Here is a 19,997-nt window from a genome sequence, read left to right as displayed (position 1 = left end):
AGTCGTTTTTGTGCAACGAACAACGGACGCTCTTGCACACGGCACGCTGCGCTGCGCTGCAATGACTTCGATCATTTATTATTTATTATCATCAGTTTTCTGTATTAATTATGTAATTATTCAAATTGATTTAGATATAAATTTAACAGTGGTTAATGTGTAAGTAATATCACGTATAAATTATTCGGTGACAAGTCGTAAAATAGTCAGTGTAAATTAATTTGTTGGTCGTAACATCGTAGCTTGGATCGTATATTAAAAATTATACATTTAAGTTGTTTTAAAAGTGTCTCTCGGATTAATTTATATTTATTTTTGTCAGAAATAAATTAAAAAATGTCTTTTTTAATTAAATTTTGCAAATCATCGTGTAAATTTTTTGAAAGTGGTGTTGAAGTTCCTTGCCCGCGTAAAAGTGATCAGTCAAAAAAAAAAAAAATAGTATATTACACACCGAGGGAAGTAAAGTAAGAAATGTCTCAGATCACATGTAATTGTTGGCCGAGGCGAAGCCGAGGTCAACAAACATGTGATCTGAGGCTTTCTTATTTACTTCCCGAGGAGTGTATACTATTTTTTTCCCTGACGAAGGTGTAAAGCGGAAACTTTGTTTAGCGCAGCGGGGCTAAAGTTGACGCTTTACACCCGGAGGGGAAAAAAATTAGTTTTGTGGTTTAAGTTTAAAAATATTTTCTGAAACTTTATAGTTGTGATTAAATTCAGTGTGATTATAAAAAAAAAAAAATTCAGTTGCTGATTACATTTTTCTACAGAGGTAAAAAATTATTTTTTATTATTTTTGTAATTTCTTAATAAGAATATTAATGAAATCTTTTTTTTACAGAGTGTTCGCGATGAATTTTAGATTAAATGGTGAGTGATTTTTTAATTTTTATTTAATTTCTAAACGTTGCGATAACTACAAAATAATATTATGCCTGTATAAAAGTTTAATTGTTGAAGTTTGCTAAACTATTTTTTATAAAAAAAAAATTATACTTTCAATTGAAAATTTTAAATATTCTACACTTTATCTTGGAATCTAACCAGAGGCGCCATCTTGTGCAGCCGACCTTAACTCGTGTCGACTAAAAGTACTATCGATTGCAAGACAATAGAAAGGTAAAAGTCGATAATCGCAATGATTAAATGGCCGCCAAACAGTTGTCAGCATCCGCAACTTTCATTACGTATATGTGTTAAAAAACAATCGCGTCGTTCTGTAACAAAAAAAAAAAAAAAAAAAAAAAATAAGTTCCCTTTCTTATTTAAAACGTCGTACTTAATAAGCCGTCAAACTGTGGCCTCAACAGCAAATTATGGGACCCAAGAAACATAAAAAACACAAACGTGAGCGTCACGAAGGTAAGAAATACACTCATTTATACAAGTATTCTTTTTCTATAGTTTCTCAATACCGGGTTGTATTTTTTTTTCTTTTTATTTTTTTATTTCACTCTTACTTGAAACCCTACCTCATTGTTTGATCGCAAAACAGAAAAGTTTAGTCCAAGTCTGAGATTCAATTTCTCCGAGTATTTTTCATCGAAATTAATTGGTAAACTATGTTATTATTTACTTATTTATTTGTCAATTACTCATTTTGTATTTAAAATCCCACGCATGATTGTAGAAAACTTGGAGTTTTAAAGTCATTTCTCAATTCTCTGTTAGAATTCTCAGTTTAAAGTATTTACATTGCATTTTTTCAATTAACTTCTCCACAATCAAATCGTTTTGTATCAGACGTTAAAATAATTAATTTTTTTTATTACTCATATTCTATTAATTGTAAAATAATTGAATCTGAATGGTATTGATTTTTTTGAACTGTAAAATAATTTGTAAATAATCTATTAAAATAATCATTTATCTCAACTTAATTAGTTCATCTTACGAAGGATTGAATAAAATAAATGATGGCATCATAAATAGAACAAATTAATATTTATAAATTTACAACTAATTAACATAAAAAACTTATTATTCATATATTCATAGCGTATTAATAATTATTAATAATTGTTGTTGTAGGTACATGGACAAAAAATGAAAACGGTGTTGCATCGACTTTTGTACATTTTGGAAAATTTATTACGATTGAATTGCTGTTGTACAAAATATTCATTTGAGTGTTATTTACAATCAACGATCATAAATATAATCATAAATCTTAAATAACCTTTCAATGTCACTGGAAGTCAGTTTATCTTAGTTCAGAAGTTTTATTATTGTTACTATTATTTTTTTCTGAAGAAATTAATCATTTTATATCATTATAATTGTCAATTATCACTATTTATCTTCTATTTAAATTCATTATTTACTTAACGATCAATTTTTATTACCAAGGTTACTTATTCAGAAGTTATTTTCATGATTATTGGTTATAAATAATACTCATGTGTATTTTTACATTCACAGAACTTTATAAAGTCATAATAAATTTGATGAAGCGGTATCAACAGTTGATGTATCATCACCATTATTTTTTATTCTTAATTATTAAAAAATTCGTATATAACATATAACATTATAATAATTTATTTAAAGCATAATATTAATTTTAATTAATAATCCATCATTATTTTAATATGAATCCTTCTTACTCATAGTTTAATGGTGTACAGGAATAATGACTGCGTTTTCACCATGGACATACTGAGAGTGAGATTGGAGTAGAAGTAATAAGGTGGATTATTGGGAAGTAATAGAGAAAATACGGCGGTTCCATAGCAAGAACTTCCTGAACCGAAGTAAGTTAGGGGTAACTGCCGACTAGTTGCACGAGAGAAAAGCTAGAAAAACTTTTATTTCGGGAGTTACTTTTTTAATCCCCAAATCCCTTTCTATTATTATAAATACATACATAAATACGTAAATGTTATTTGTATTATTTGTATCGATTGAAGTGCGACCCAGTCGACGCTAATTCATTTTATTCCTAGTTATCAACTGAAAAAATTAAAAAATTGAATAATAAAATTGTTTGATTAATATTAATAAAACTTTTAAAGTGGTTGCACTTCAATCAATTGGCTGTTAAGTTGTGGCCATAAAAGCCACTAAATGCTTTGCTTACCGACCCTTTTAGCGTATTTTCAATAAATTTTGATAATTATTATTTGTTTATTGTAATAATTATTATTAAATTGAAAATACTGTATGAAAAGTGGATTCCTCGTGTAATGAGTAAATCTACATCCAACCTCGCTTCCAGTTCGTTTTATTAAGTGAAGACCAAGTCACTACTACTACTACTACTACTACTACTACTACTACTACTACTATTATTATTACTACTGCTACTACTACTACTACCACTACTACTACTACTACTACTACTACTACTACTACTACTAGTACTACTACTACTACTACTACTACTACTACTACTACTACTACTACTACTACTACTACTACTACTACTACTACTACTACTACTACTACTACTACTACTACTACTGTATTTAATATTAAACTAAAGCCAGCTTGAAATTATTTTTATTATTTTATTATTCTACTCTTATAAATCCAACTTCTTACATTTTTTGTTACTTCTTAAAAAGTGGACCCTCATTATTATAATTAACAAACAAATAATTATCGCTGAGTAATCATTTGTTTAATTTACTAAAATTAAAAATTAAAAAATTTTTATGCTAAGCCTCTATGATACTTTTTTAGCGACTGCTGACGCATGCTGTAGTTCTTGAGCTTGTAATTTATTATCATTGATATTCTACATAAAATATGAATAAATAATCATAATAATAATAATAGCTATCATAGTATTATTTAATGAATAAATAAATCTAAAATCATGATTACTAAATATAAAATTATTATTTCAGACGAACTTTATTCGACGCCAGACAAACCAACACTGAAACTAATCCTCAAAGTAGGTGGTAACAGCGGTACTCCTGAATACGGAAGCGATTCGCCAAATTCATCAGCGATGTTGTCTCAACAATATCAGCAGCTGGGTATGAATTACTCAGTAGCCCAAAATGAGTCCGAGTACGATAAGTACGTGAGCGCTCATAAGAAATTAAAGAAAAAGAAAAAGAAGAAGGATAAACGTCACAAACACCATCACAAGGACAAGAAACGTCGCCGAGAAGAGTCAAGTCAGGAGTCTGTTGGTGATGTCGATGAAAGTTTTATGGAGGTACCTAAAAAATTAGCTACTAATCACCACTTAGCACCACCAAAGCTTGGTTCTGGTTCAGAACAGAGGGTAGGTCTCAATACGAGCTCTTTGTCACCTCATCGCGAGCCACGGACTTGTGTTTTGAAAAAAATAGCTGAACGTACTCCGTTGCAGCGACTTTTAGAGCATTTATTGCGGTCTATGGAAAAGCGTGATCCCCAGCAATTTTTTGCCTGGCCGGTGACTGATAATATCGCACCTGGTTACTCGTCAATTATTAAAAATCCGATGGATTTTAGTACGATAAAGCAAAAAATTGATGATAATAATTATCAAAATTTGAATGAATTTATTGATGATTTTAAGTTGATGTGCGATAACGCCATGATTTACAATCATCCAGAGACTATTTATTACAAAGCTTCAAAAAAATTATTGCATGTTGGTCTCAAAATGGTGACGCCTGAAAAATTACGTCAATTGAGGCCGGTCTTGACTTATATGCATGATATTACTAGAGATGAATTAGGATTTGAACTTGGGGTTGAGGATCCTAATAATCCAGACACCCTGGTTACTGAGGAGCAGATTGAGAAAGAACGCGAACAAGAGGAACGTAATGAAGAAGCTGAGGAAATGAGAAAAGAAAATCAGCGTAAAATGCGTCTCGCTAATCTCGGGAAGTTTGAAGCTGTGCCGGATGATCTCACACCTGAAGAAATACTCAAACAAGCACGTGGTGCCGCTAAAGCTGCGTCGGATAAATTAACCATGAAACGACTTAACTCTAAAATGGGTTTCTTGAGACAGAAGAAAGACGGTACAACAAGCTTACAAATAATTGTTCATGGAGATGGAGTAATTCCTGGTACGAATCAACGACCGGTATCGCTCGGTCAATTGATTGGTAAATTAAGTCACGGTACTGGCGTACTTGCAGGTTTCCGCGAAGACCGTCGAAATATGTCTAAGCCCGTAAAGCCACTTTATTACGGTGCTTTTGGTTCTTATGCACCGAGTTACGACTCTACTTTCGCAAATCTCACTAAAGAAGAAACAGAATTAGTTTATCAGACTTATGGTGATGAAACTGCTGTACAGTACGCTGAATCAATACTCGACTTTGCGAAAGACTGCGATTACACTCTTAACATGGTTGATGATTTGTTGGATATACTTACCGGTGGTGATCATAGAAAAACTAAAAAGTTGCTTGAAGAAAAACGGAGGCTCAAAGAAGAGGAGAAGAAAATAGAACATTTGTTAGAAAAACCGTTTAATGATTTCGATAAAAACGGGCAAGATAAAGTTAAAATTGATATGGATCAGCTCAAAACTTTATCTGAATTAGGGATCGATGTTAACTTTTTAGATGAATTAGGTGAGTTTATTTATATTTTAACTTGAACTGCCCAGTTATTGATTTTAAAAATTTTCCTTAACTGAATTAAAAATGTCAAAGTTATAAACCCATAATAAGCATAAATTAGATTTAATTTGCTTTTTATTATGACTTAAAGTAATTAATTAAAAGCACCATAAAGTGAATTAAGTTGTGGAATCAAAATCTTAGAGAAACCTCTTACCGTAAGCCTCAACGCGCCGTAACTTAGATTTTTATTATCATAGTCTGCGATTATTATAATATATAGTAGGCTTGCATGTCAAAAATAAATTATACTAATGTTTAAAACGATGACGAGGCACATAAAAAATAATTATAATTATAATTCCGTAGGAAACTAATCAATAACCTACACCATAAACAAAGTGGCTTATTATAATTAATTTTATTTTTATAAAAATGAGGGTCATTTCTCGGGTCAAGTATTTGATTGTAGAAAATTTTGAAGGATCAAACGTAGGGTTACTTATAAATTGGTGCTCATAAAATTTTTTATCACGTAATAAAACTAAATCGTTAATTTATTTTATTTTTAAAATTTAAAAGAATGATTTTCATTTAAATTTTTAATTTAATAACTGGGTTGTTTGCTAAACTTAATCTATTGTTTATCGTGATTAATATTAATGAAAATTGTCAATTTTCAGAAGATGACATGAAGTCAAATGAAGATCGTACGATACTTCAAAGCCGATTAGACGAGACATCTCAAATGTTGGGACAATTGCGTCAAGTTCAACATGACAGGTTATCAGGGCCTCCGCCTGCTCACTTGTCAAACGTACCAAAAGCACCCGAGAGTGAAGTCAATCTTGCCGAAAAGATATCTGAAAATTTAATGGAAATAGCCAAGAAATTGCCACCGTCAGCGATCGCACCGGTTGATGGCCTGCGCCGTGCGATGGGAATAGCTCCAGTTGGCGGCCCAGAGCCTATGGAAGTAGATCCAATCACTCATAATCCAACGATAGTAGCTGAAAACGATCTACTAAACCAAACAAATTCTGATCAAACCGCTAGTTCTGTTGTTACTGGTAGAGCTGGTGCCGGTCCAGCTGCTACAAATTTATTGGCAAGTACTTCACCTATTCAAGCCGGTATTGTCAACGCTGATGAACAAACAACTTCAACAATAGGTCTGGCTACAACAACACAAACTCCAATGCAAATTCAAATCGGTTTAGCGCCTAATCAAACAACTTTGATGGCCAATAATGAGTCGACTGGTGTTCCAGATCTTGAATCTGAATTACGTGAATTTTTGGAAAGTGATCCGACTCTTGGACACTCACCGTTGCACGATGATAAAACCCTAGAAGATATTTTATCCGAGTCTTAATATATATCGTGAATCACGATTAAATAACTTAAATAAAATATAATCTAATCAATTAAATATTGTATATTTTATAATGATAATGATGATAATAATATTAATTAAAAATAAATAACTTATGATTCTTCAGGTTTATTTATTATAAACTTGAGAGAATAATATTTCAAGACAATTGAGACAATTTTATATTAATTATCTAACATTTTTTTTTAATAAATTTATTGAGTTTCATCATTAAAAAATTTTAATCACGTTGTAAAAATTAGAGCTGAATTAATTAAGTAGTGAAGATAAATTGAATATATTTTTTTAGTGATATAAAAAATAAATGATGAATGTGCAAATGTAATTTGTAATGATCGCTGTGATAAATCGAGCACACACCAACAGTTGTTGGATTTATTATAAATTATTATAGAACGAAATTAATTACTTTCTAGCTCCAATGCTTAGATAATTATATTGTCTCAATTATCTTGAATAATAGCAAACGTTTATGACTAATGTGTAAAACTTGTAAGATTAACATAAGTGTAATTGGTAATTAAAATAATTTTTTTTTAATAAAGATTAATTTTTTCTTATTTAAATCAACGTTGCATCATGATTAATTATTGTAATTTATCGAAAAGAATAACAAATTGGTTGGTGTGAGTTTTTTTTTCGTTTATTGTGTCTTTAATCACAAAATCAATGCTCATGTTTTGAAGAATCAGCTGCGTCGCGTGCACTCGGTGCTTAAATAAATCACTGACGTCAGATAAAGAAACTAATCATCTTACTAGTCTCAATAAATCTAAAAAAAAAAATTGAAAAAATAGACAACATTATTAAATATAAATTTTATGTCAAAACGAGAAAAACTATTTATTAACGCTAAAAAATAGTCGGAGTATTATATGAAGCTTCTATTAAATTGTTTATTTTAACAAAATTTTCAAATCAATTTCTAACAACGTTAAATAGACTATCGTGAGTAATTTAATAGATACAAACAGTATTACAGCCTGGAAAATTTTAAAATAATATTTCAAACAAATTGAAAATCTTTCTCTCTTGTTCATTTTATCTGCCAACGAAATAAAATTGATAATTCCGCAGTGCTTACCGCGAACATATCATTATAATAATATTTATTTCATTTAATATCAATTCAACGGAAATATGGTATGGTAATTAACAATAATACTTGGAAGATCTTACGAGCCGGCGAAGTTTGATCTAAATTATCCGAGTGTCTCGCACGAGAGATTACGAAGGTAGCTGTTTAGAGCAAGAATCCTCTGTATATAAGTATTTATTTATTTAAGTAATACAAAGGAAAATGAAAAAATGAATTCATTGTAACTATTATCAAACAAATGTTTGATGAAAACAACAACAATTTAACTCAAAATTATGAAATATAATTATAACTAACTTAGTAGACTGGGTGATAAAACAGACTCTGTGAATGAATTATTTTCAATAGCTATTGGCTGATGATAAAAAATCAGCGAAAACTCTTGAGTTTGGAGACCAACCAGCCACTTTTTTAATTTCCGCAATGCTCACACCTCTTGCACATGCTTTTGATGTCGAGGCATGCCGCGTAGAATGCGCAGTGAATCTCTTATCGACTCCTAAAGTGACCAACGTCGATCTGATCCAACGACTAATTGTTTCACTTTTTACTGCCTTATGGGGCTTGTTAAAAGAAACAAATAATTAGTCAATGTTTCCTCGCAGGGTTTTTGTCACCACTAGGTACTGGTTTAAGGTATGTGCAATACACAGCTCAGGTTTATCACGGAAAAAAGGGATCTTCAATACTGGTTGCGGAGCCCCTGGCCGAGAAGTTTTAATTCTATCAGAAATACGTACTTCAATTTTTCTTTCTGAAGCAATGATGTTAGAAATTTTAATTAACGAAACCGTTTGAGAGCGATGGGCGGTACCCAAGGCTAATAACAACACTAATTTTTTCGTTAGTTTTTCTAAAGATAACTCCTCTAACGGAAACCACGTTGCCAACTTATCTAAAACTGGATCCACATCCCACGTGGACTCATATTTGGGTAAGCTGGGCCTTATCTTTGAAGACCCTTTAATGAATCAACTTATCAGTTGATTATTAGTGACATCCTCCGCTGATATTAATGACAGTGCTGCTCTCGCAGAGTTAAGCGTACTATATCCAACACCATCATCAAATCTTTCTGAAAGAAACTTCAAAATCTTTGCCACTGACACAACATACGGATCCTCATTATTCTGTTCATTCTATTGCCACCAGAGTTTTAGAGTCCCATTATAATTTTTTAATGTTGACTCTGTTAAAGAAGCGATTGAAATATCAATTGCTTCTCTAGGTGTACCCTTTATCAATAATGCTTGGCAGATAACTTGGCGGCAACCAGGATAAGTTTCTTCGCTAGAGGATGTTGGCGGGATCTACAAGGAGAAACCAAAATGTTAGGATCTGCTTCAAACAGAACCCACTTCCCTACTGCTAATTTTTGGAAGGTTGGGAACCAGACCTGAATAGGCCAGTGAGGTACTACTAGTACCCCTTCTGCCTTATCATCCTTAATTTTTTTAATTACTCGGGTTATTATAGAGAAAGGAGGAAAAGCGTAAAACATCCAATCAGACCAGCTGATTGTGAAGGCATCGAAGGCAAATGCCCCTGGGTCTCTTTTCTATGAACAATAGACTGCGCACTTGGTGTTGATTCGCGAAGCAAATAAATCGATTTCTAGTTTCCCGAAATTCTCCGTAATTACTTCAAAAGCATAATCCGCTAATTCCCACTCAGCATCCGAGTTATCGATTCGCGAAGAACGATCAGCTTCGACATTCTCCTCTGAAGGAATATAAGTAGCGTAGACCCATAACCGCCGGACCTCGCACCAATCCCACAGCTCACATGCTAGCTCATGAAGACCAGAGAACCGAACGCCTCCCATTTTATTGATGTAGGCCAACGTTGTAGTATTGTCCACCATAAGTAAAATGTCTAGATCTCTTAAATCAGCTGCAAAACATTTCAAGGCTAACAAAGCCGCCTTAAGCTCTAAATGATTTATATGAAGACTCCTTTCCTGTTGGTCCCACAATCCATTGGCGTGTCTTCACCATTGCAAAAAGCACCCCATCCAGATAAGGAAGCATCAGAATAGATCGTTTTTTCATACCGATTATTTCTAATCTTCCGAGTTGCATTTGGTAGAGATTGCAGCCACCAATCCCAGTCTCTTATGGTAAACTTAGGCACTGACATTATATCATCAAAACAACCCTTACTTCTATTTAATGCCTGGATCTTTGCTTTTTCAAATAATCTGCAATGTAACAAGCTGTATTCCACTGCTGGACAACAAGCTACCAACGACCCAACAACTTTCGCAAAATCACGGATCTTCATACGCCTTTTCTTTTTAAGAGACTCAATCTGGTTTCGTACTGCGATCTTCTTCTCATGCGGAAGCTCTATCTTCATAGAAACCGAATCCAAAATAAACCCCAAATATTTACATTTCTTTTCGGGCACCAATTTAGACTTTTCATAATTAACAATAAATCCTAACCTCTTCCGCAAGACAATAGTTTCAGTTAAATTTTCGCTGCATTCTCCAATCGACTGACCCAAGCACAAGAAATCATCCAAGTACACAACCGAGATCCAACCGTTGAAACGCAGGTAATTTATGACAGGTTTTAATAATTTTGTAAAAGTCAATGGACACGTACACAGACCAAAAGGTAAGCACACGAACTCGTAAATTTTTTCATTATACGAGAATCTCAAAAACTTGCAATGTGGTTTCCACACAGGAATCAGGAAATAGGCGTCTTTTAAATCAATCGTCCCCATGAACATACCTTGTTCTAAAAGACTGCAAGCTGATCTAAGATCCTCGAGTTTAAAATGTTCTGCAACAATAAAAGTATTTAACTTTTTCAGGTTCAAAATAAATCTCTGCTGACCATCAGATTTAGGAACTAGAAAAAACGAAGAAAGAAACTAATCTGGTACTTCCTCAGCTTCCACAATCGCTCCTATTGAAAGTAGCCTATCAATTTCTGATTGAATGTATGCCGATTCCTGCTCCGACCAATTTCTAGACGGTGGAGGATTAATTTGAAAGGGGGTTGATTCAAAAGCTATTTTATACCCTTTCACAGTCTGAATGATAAACTTGTCCTTAGTGATCGATTCCCAAACCTTTACAAAATGTTTAAGACGACCCGCAAAAATACTTACGACGTCCTGTTGGACTAACGGTTCTGAGAACGCTGATTTTGTTGTCGATATTGACTCGACTTTGGGTAAGTTGATTGCTTGGGTGGTAATCTGGAAGTCAGTGGTTTTTTCAAGACTGATGTTCTCCCGCCCGTCTGAGTCACTGACTTCTTCTGGCTCAACGAGCTCTTCGCGTTTAAAGGACCAGGTGATACAAAAATTTTCTTAACTGGAGCCGACTTCATCTCCTCATCAACCTTCCCAATAGCCTTAATCTCTTTCACTTTATCCACCAGATTCTCTCCGAACAAGTAATTATCTGTTACTCTTTTTCCAAGAGCAGTAGCCCATTGCTTGGACAAAGTAGGCAGGATGCAAGCCTTACGTGCTACTGTTTGAGATCTACGAATTTCGATTAGCAACTTCGCAGCGTCCCAGATCTGCTTTAATCTTTTCATACTTTCTGCATCCCTCAGTGGTGCCAACGACTCGATTGCCGGAGCCAACGCTGCTAAAGCAGATCCTGCCAATTTCTGTGTTGCTCCAAAATATTTGTCTCTTTTTAGAGCCGATTCTTTCAGATTTACCGCCACCTCATCATTTAGAATCGGTGGTTCGAATGAAAGCTTATCCTTTCTAGGGTATTTTTCCATAAGGGAATCCTTTACCTCTTTTTTAAGACCTTCTGACAAATATTTTTTCCAACGTATAGCGACACTAGAGTGTAAGATCAACTCAGGCTCTTTTTGCGCAGGATCTTCCCCAAAGATACGAAGACCATCTGCATCTAATTCCCATGGAATCTCGTCTGCAGCTGATGTAGCAGAATCTTTTACATTTCCCGCAGAAGAACCTCCTACTTCTGTAGATCCGTCTTTCTGATTCTCAGTTTCCTCGGTCGGAGGATCCAGTTCTATAACCTGGGATTTTTCAGAACCAACATGTTGATTTGCCGCAGGATCCTGCTCCGGTTCTTTGGTCTCTGCAGACAAATTAAAACAAATTAATTTCGATACCAATCGTCATTTGTTTAATTTGTTAAAGAAAAACAAACACGGTTAATTTGTTTATTTTACTCCAAACTTATCTCTCGGATAAGACAGAATAATTTAATCTCTACTTAACCTTTCAGGTAAAGTCTGATTAGCATGTATGACTTATTTTACCTCACGGGCAAAACAAATCTTTCATAGAAAAATATTATAAATATTCTAATTTGAATAGTATTACTCGCCTCACGGGCATGAAGGCATATTTATTGCATCGGGAAAAAACGTCACCATTTCGAATATTTCGTGTGAACGTTTAACCATAGCCAAAATCCATTTCAAATTACCTTCAAAAACTTGTGTGTCTGTATTAGGCATCTCTAACTGTGGAGCCTCTCGTGATAAGATGGCTTCTCTTATTGCAGCAAAACCCGTTGCGATTTCTTCCATCCTATCCTCTAACTTTCGGAGTCTTTTAGACGTCCTCTCGCTCGAATGATCACGGCTTCTGGATCTCTTCTTATGACTCCCCATTGTTAATAATATATATAAAAATAATAATTTAAAATGTTTACTTAATGCACTGACGTGTGGTTTGTCTGACACAAAAGAAACGAATGAGTAAACAACTATAAGAAAGTGCCATAGTAACCAAGAGGCGCTTGTGTTTTATTTTTTAGCTCTGAACTTATGGTTATTGACATAAAAGTAGTGATACTACCTTCGTAATCTCGAAGTGCGAGACACGAAGAATAATTGTTATTTAATGTAATAACAACAGTAATGGAATCAACTATACAATAGTCACGAATAATTGTTTGCGATTTGATTTAACGAGCTACAGACTCAAACATCAGCCTCCTTCTCTCTTATTGCGCCTTCTTGCGCTCCCTGTACTAGTATAACGTGTGTATAACTAAATCACATATGCTATTAGCAAACGTTTCTCTATAACATGTAGCACCCAACATAACAGCACCCACGACCTATCAATCTATCAACCCCTGACTATGATTTTTAAATTAACAATAAATATAATAGAATTAAAAAAATTTTAATAATGAAATTTAATTTAATAGAATCTTCATTTTAATTAATATAAAAATTAATTAATATTTAAATTATAACATTATTTTTAGATTTATATCGAGGTAATTTTTTTATCAGCATTCAACAACATGTTGCTTAGATATTATATGAAATTAATCACACTTTAACTATACACAGCACGCGAAATGTATTTTTAATCCAATTAAAATATTTCAACAATTTATTTTCATTACGATAATAATTCTCGAGCAAGTTTATATAAAAGTATAAAATTACTCAATTGCTAATAGAGCAATTTAATCCTTTAAGAATTAACACAAGATCATTAGCGTTTTATTATTATTGGTTCGCGGTTTGTTTCATATATTACATACCAGTTAACTCGTACTAGTAAATCGATAAAACGCAGTATTGTTAATTAACCGTAACATTGATTATTTCCGGAAAATTAAAGTTCTAATTTAAGAGTTTTATTTTGTACCCTATTAAATGAAGTTTCATTTTAAATAATTTCGTTTAAGGATGTATTATTATTATTATTATTATTATTATTATTATTATTATTATTATTATTATTATTATTATTATTATTATCTTTATTTTGTTATTAATATCATCGTACTTTGATCGTAATGCGTGATATAAAAATATAAATAAATTTAGCATGCTCACTTGACATTTTAAAACCGCAAGTTCTCGACGTTATTACGATCTCTCCGTTAACAAGAAATGTGTCGCAATTTTTTGTTATAATTTTTTTTTAAGTCGAGAATCGCGACAAGCCAGCACACTTTTAGAGCCGTGAACCGTTAAATTGCCATGTCAGGTTAAAATACATACATGACACTGTTATGTAGATGTACAGAAAATTTTAATATTTTATACGGCAGTTCAATTACAGTAATACTAAGATAAAAATACATCGCATGCAAATATATTATTTTCCCGTCACCAAGTTTATGATTCCATTCCGCTAAATATTTTTATGCATCAATTGTATATTTATTATTCATTCGTTGTTTATTAGTATCTATTTATATATTGTACAATAAACATGTACTTATACATATACATATTCACAACTAGAACCTCTAATATCTAGAACGAATTTCTCTTCAGACTTTATGAATAAAACATTTTTGGTATTATTTTAAACATAAATACATATAGATGTACACGTGAGCTATCGAACGCCATACAAAATGTAATAAATTGGACCTTAATCATTAGTCAAGATTGTTGTCACTGTTACTATTAATAAATCCTGTTTTATTTATAAACCCCTTTTTTTCTCATAAGAATTACAGATATAACTTTTTATTTTTAGAACAATTATTTATAATTGCCGCCTGCGAGAGTTAAATCTAGAATAAAAATCAATTAGATGAAAACAATAAGCGAACAGAAGATATATTGATAAAAATAAATTCAAGGCATTATTCAAACCTCACGTTTATGAATATCGCGCATTTGATAGATTTTAACTTTTTAATTGTGTAAAACTGATAAATTTCTCGGAAATTTTTAGATTCGTTTAAAAAAATATTAGATAAAAATGGCAAACTTTTACTGATCAGAAACTATCCAAAACTTTTAAATTACAATAATTCCTGATAACCTTTTTTTAAATACTTTCTACGGTATGTTAAAATTTTTTTCACAATAAAGCTTAGACAACAATTTCTTCTAATCGAATGTCCAAATGCAAGAGCCACCTTAAAATTTTTTTATAAAAATACGATTATAATAATAATAATAATATAATTATAACAATAATAATAATAAATGTTTCTCAACAAACTTTTAATTTAACATTAATATCAAGTCTCACAGTTCAAATTTAGAATTTTAATTTTTGAGGTCAAAAATAAAAGATAAAAGGTTTATCGTTTTCAGGAAGATCCCTAAAACACAAACCCTCGAGCAGCGAATTTCCATCTAAATTTTAGTTATAACCCAAGGCATGACAATTCCCTTGACCCGAGTTAATTCATAAAATTGGTAAATTAAAGTTAACAGTACTAAATGTTTAATTTAAACTATAACTATTTTTTTAATCCTTCCGGTAGTCAAATTATTTTTATTTTGTCAGTTTTTAACGGTGACAAAAATTGATTTTCTTTTTAATATCAAATTTATATGAAAAATTATTCCAGGTCAAATTTGCTAAGAGGATTTTATTTCAGATGTCATTGCAGTACTAACAAACAACCGCGAGTAATGAAATTTTATTTTTGCACGTGCACTTTTACTTGAGTGTCTGAATCTGTAGCTGTTACACTGGGTGCAATTAAATAAACTTACATGAAGCGCCACGACAGTAATAAATCTAAAAGATAAATAAGTGCCGTCATCTTCAATTTATGTAAAGGTTCATGCTTATTCCACTTAAAATAATCTCTTTAAAAAAATTGTTGAATTTTTGTCCTGAACTTGCATTATGACAATGCGGCGAATTACTTTAACAGAAAATAAAAATACTGTGTTTATCTTTAAAAATAGAATTTCATTTTTTTATTTCAACGTGAAAAAATATTTATCTGATAGTTTAATTATGGATTTGTATATATATCATGTTAAGCCATCCTGTACCGTAATGCATAAATCAATAGCATATGATATGAATCAAAAATTTTCTCCTTACATGAATAAAATTTGTCAACTTCTTATCTTTGATTTTTGTGCGGTCATTTTTTACAGCCGTAAAGAAAATTTAAAAAGTAATTTTTCATATTTTTTCATTAGATTTGAAAATAAAAAGACACTTCAGAAGATCCGACCGACCTCATTATCGAGCTCTTTAAATTTAATGTTGAGTGGTTGTATATAAAATTCAAAAGCTTCTTTTTCTTCACTCTCGCGTCGGTTATTATTTTTCTAGTAGAAAGATGAAGCTAATCGTATTTTCTAGCGATATTACCCATCGTTTGTACACCGGTAACAGGATGATGACGATGTCGTTTTACAGTAGGGTCAGGATGAGAAGAAGAAAGCACTTTTATTCACGCACCAATTTCATAAACTAGATAAAAAGCTAAACGTAAAAAAAAACACAAAGCGGCGATCTTTTTTGTTCTATTCTTTTCTCTATCACTTTTTTAATAACTCATTAACTTTTTTTTAAATCTCAATTACTACTTTTTGTTGCCATCAATTTACATGCCTTTACTTTTTCAATGATTTCCTTAGTTTTTATCGTCATTCTTTAAAAATATTTTGTCTAATATTCCATCATTTTTTTCTCTTTAACTCCTCATATTTTTCGCAGTATTTCATGTTTATTTTTCAGCATTACATTTTTTTTGTCAACACTCTAACCATAGCTTTTTTTTATCTACCTACAAAAGAGTGCTTGTATTGTTTTATCGATTGCGAAAAATCGAATAAATTGGACTCTTCTCATTTTTATATTTAATTCTGTAGAATATAAAATCTATATATATACACTAGACGTGCTAATAAAAATTATAAATCTAGGTCATCATCGTCACTAAGACCATAATTATCGCCATAAATTATCGTGTATATTATCCAGAAACACGAAAATGGTCTTTTGACTGAAAATTTACTGTCAGTACACATGACTCGTGTATCCTCGATAGTTTTATTGTGCTTAATAAACTCGAAACACATTGTCGTCTCTTCTCATATTGAACAACACTTATGTGAGTAGCTTTTCGAGATGCAGAACGTCGCCCTCGAATAATTTTCTCACTGAAACAATAGAGCCCATGCACTCACACCTACTTGACGTATCAACCCGAAACTATACATATAATACTACAACACGGTATTAAAATTCCAAAGCAATTCTCCCCGTCTCTTTTTCACTTTTATTTCTCTATTTCTTCCCTCGCATTTCATCAACATCTTGCTTTTTTTGTATTCCTATTTTAAATATGTTTTTTGAATAGAAATAACCTTTTTTTTCCTTCATATAACCGCTAATAATTTTTTTTCTCTTATTTATTGTACATTTGCTTACCCTATTTCTCTTTTTCCCCCGCTATTCACATCTCTATTTTGCATAAAAAGAAAAAAAATGGATAAAACTCCTAACAAAAGTTGTACAGTTATCATTATCTGGTATTGCGTGTACTGAGAAAATGCACATGTCGACACTCATTTTTTCCCTCCGGGTGTTCCTATTTACTGTACTCACATTTTCTTTACCTAGCTACTTGTTCTTATTTTCATTCTTTTCTTTTTCTCACATCGCAGTGTTTTTTTTTCTCAAACAACTCTTCTCCATCATTTTGTATATATATATATATATATAGATTTATACTTGCACTTACATTGACGAGATCTTTTTAGAAACAGTCATTTGGTAGTATAATACCACCTTTCATTTATTTTATCATTTTAATTTTCATTAAGCAACAAAAGTTAAAAAAAAAAAAAAAAAACATTTGATTTACGTTCTGTCGACACTGAGTCATATTTACTCTTTTTAATTTAAAGAAAAAAACTAATATAAAAAAGTAAACAAATGAGACAAAGTCCCGAGGCAATGTCATTTGTTCATTTTTCTATATCTTTGTTATCTTTTTAAAATTTTTTTTTATCATCAACCTCTTCTATTTCTGTCTATTCTTTGCTTTGTTTTTTTCTTTGTACACAGTAATCCACAAAACGTCGTTCTCAGAGACATATTAAATATATCACGGTTCCATATGCAGCACAAGGATTAGATGCTTAGTCGGAGGATTTATCATGTTTTTAATAAAACCAATACGCTCAAAATTAAAACTTACCCTTTTTTTATTTTTTTACCGTAATAGATTTTTTTATCCACCCTAAATCTCTTGGAAATTTTTCGATGTTTTCATTTCCTGATTTCTAAGAAATAATCAACATTACTGAGTTCTCCTACTACATCTCAAAAATTCAGACCGTCTTTTTTGGATTCATGTTCTTATATTCATAGGCTTTTTGCTCGTAAAAAAATTTGATTAGCAATAGATGAATTTCCATAAAATCCGATATTTTATGAGCCAAATCCTGATTTAAAAAAAAAGCGACAATCATATACAAATCTTAGTCTGTAACCACACCTGCTCACTATTTTTTATCCCCTGAGATATCGCGTAGTTTGTTTATAATACGTAATCACAATCACCTATTCATTTCATTAATATTTTTTTCTCCCCAATGAAATGAAAGTAAAACTAGAATGGAAAAAAATGCATACATCACAATAAAATGAATATAAAGCAGAAATAAATTGGAAATAAAAAAATATAAAAAAAAATCGCTGGTGAACAAAAGAAAAATATTTAAAAAAATGAAAATATGAATAAAAGACGAAACAATAAATATGACAAAATGTAAAATTTTTGATATATTTATTATTCTCTTGAGTACGCTCAAAATATCTAGTGAATAAAATAGTTGTAACGTAACTATATTTGATTTGTTTGTTTTTACAGTTTCACCATGCTCTATTTTAAAAATTTTTTATTTAATTCTTTTTCAATGTCGCTGTCTTCGTTTTTTCATTTTTTGTTCCGTTAATTCCATTTCACATCACTTACTCAAGCGGTATCAATTTCAACAACGGTAAAAGAACCAGCAAAAGAACAAACTCAAATTCCTGTTGACCAGCCTCTGTACTCTGCTGGCTATATTCTCTTCCCATTCATTGCTTCCAATCCCTCTGTTCTTGAGATTATTTTTAACGGAAAACAAATCCAGTCATGTTTAATCCCGTTCTTATACACTCTTAATTGATGTTAGTTCGTAATGAAAATCCTCTCTTCGCTTTTGATTTTTCATACTCTCTTAAATGTGAGAGTTGGTATTTACACTTCGAGTGACATGACAATCAGTTTTCTGATAAATTTTACTGTCTTTATATAATATTATTATCACTGTATTATTTTTTTTTATTTTTATACAATAAAAGAGGAATTTGAATCATTTCAGATCTACTCTTGGTGATGAAGGGTGCCAATTATTCCGTAGGATTCTTCAAATGGCTCAACAAACCACCATAAATGTCAGAAGAGTTGAGTGAGTAGAACCACATTTTTTTTTTATTTTTTCATTAAAATTAAAAAAAATGAACCTGATTCAAGGTAAAAAATTCTTAAATGAATAAAAATTTACTTAAATAAAAAAGAGTTTTTTTTTAATGATGGTTGGGTTCAAAAATTTTTTTCTTGAATCAAGTTAATTTTTTTCTATGGGGTATTATCGGAATTTTGAGTCAAAATCCCGTCACAGTAGGTTTTGACATTTCATTATTTTGAATATATTTAACCAGTTTTTCATTATTATATAAAAAGTATATAATAATATATTGAACAGAAAATATTGAAACAATATGATCCTGTTTTTATTCTCGTAACTAAAGCACGTTGATGAAAGTTAGCAAACAAAATTATAGAGAAAAAATATGTGTTGTTATATATATATTCGACCGACAGTAGACCAGCGAAAACAATGAAGCAAAAAGATACGAAGAGCGATGAAGTAACGAGCGACAATGTAATTGTCTACTCACTTATCTACCTTGATCTATATATATCTATATGCTTACATCTGTGTACCTGCAACAACAATAATAATAATAATAATAATAATAATAATAATAATAATAATAATAATAATAACACTGAATTGTAGTTACAATTCTGGCGTTTCGCAGTATTACACCTATACATTTGACTTTATATATGTACAATTTCCTGTAGTATAGCGGTAAGTTCACTATAGATTCTCGGTTGATTTACCAAAGTGAAGCGGAGCTATAGACGTGTACCATCTGGAACGAAAAGTATTTTCTCTCCCTTTATTTAACTGTGCTTTCTATGTATCAGTTTTCTGCAACT

The 19,997-nt window shown here is 31.4% G+C and overlaps 2 protein-coding genes across 7 annotated transcripts; one reads left to right on the top strand and one right to left on the bottom strand.

Annotated features, from left to right (window-relative positions):
• Positions 1 to 237: 237 nt before the first annotated feature.
• Brd7-9 (Bromodomain containing 7/9) lies at positions 238 to 7,487 on the top strand. 6 transcript variants are annotated; one of them, XM_074247581.1, is made up of 4 exons: positions 238 to 775; positions 845 to 873; positions 3,855 to 5,537; positions 6,209 to 7,487. In XM_074247581.1, the coding sequence occupies exons 2-4, from the start codon at positions 855 to 857 to the stop codon at positions 6,898 to 6,900; spliced, it is 2,394 nt and encodes a 797-aa protein (XP_074103682.1). In that variant the 5' UTR covers positions 238 to 775; positions 845 to 854; the 3' UTR covers positions 6,901 to 7,487. The 6 variants fall into 6 exon arrangements, with proteins under 6 accessions (XP_074103682.1, XP_074103681.1, XP_074103684.1 ...); XM_074247583.1 differs by lacking the exons at positions 238 to 775; positions 845 to 873 and adding exons at positions 1,150 to 1,365; positions 2,631 to 2,756; XM_074247582.1 differs by lacking the exons at positions 238 to 775; positions 845 to 873 and adding exons at positions 1,150 to 1,365; positions 2,616 to 2,756.
• Positions 7,488 to 9,961: 2,474 nt separating this feature from the next.
• On the bottom strand, positions 9,962 to 12,645 carry LOC141530302 (uncharacterized). Its single transcript, XM_074247327.1, has 3 exons — positions 12,459 to 12,645; positions 11,163 to 12,104; positions 9,962 to 10,812 (listed from the first exon to the last, which is right to left on the bottom strand). Exons 1-3 carry the CDS (start codon positions 12,643 to 12,645, stop codon positions 9,962 to 9,964), a joined length of 1,980 nt encoding a protein of 659 aa, XP_074103428.1.
• Positions 12,646 to 19,997: the final 7,352 nt, after the last annotated feature.

The sequence above is a fragment of the Cotesia typhae genome, unplaced genomic scaffold (genome assembly GCF_013202065.1).
Source record: "Cotesia typhae breed Kobodo isofemale line unplaced genomic scaffold, CoteBio_Ctyphae contig_5, whole genome shotgun sequence".
Lineage (NCBI taxonomy): Eukaryota > Metazoa > Arthropoda > Insecta > Hymenoptera > Braconidae > Cotesia > Cotesia typhae.
This window is presented reverse-complemented; position numbering and strand designations above follow the sequence as displayed.

What these genes read in the sequence shown, in the direction of transcription:
- LOC141530302 (XM_074247327.1), bottom strand. Translation starts at nt 12,645, where the DNA reads ATGGGGAGTCATAAGAAGAGATCCAGAAGCCGTGATCATTCGAGCGAG. An exon ending in AGACACACAAGTTTTTGAAG is followed by an intron (nt 12,105 to 12,458) that starts GTAATTTGAAAT and finishes ATTTGTCTGCAG; the next exon opens with AGACCAAAGAACCGGAGCAG. An exon ending in AAATCAGCGTTCTCAGAACC is followed by an intron (nt 10,813 to 11,162) that starts GTTAGTCCAACA and finishes TTATTGTTGCAG; the next exon opens with AACATTTTAAACTCGAGGAT.
- Brd7-9 (XM_074247580.1), top strand. Translation starts at nt 1,320, where the DNA reads ATGGGACCCAAGAAACATAAAAAACACAAACGTGAGCGTCACGAAG. An exon ending in CAAACGTGAGCGTCACGAAG is followed by an intron (nt 1,366 to 3,854) that starts GTAAGAAATACA and finishes TTATTATTTCAG; the next exon opens with ACGAACTTTATTCGACGCCA. An exon ending in TAACTTTTTAGATGAATTAG is followed by an intron (nt 5,538 to 6,208) that starts GTGAGTTTATTT and finishes GTCAATTTTCAG; the next exon opens with AAGATGACATGAAGTCAAAT.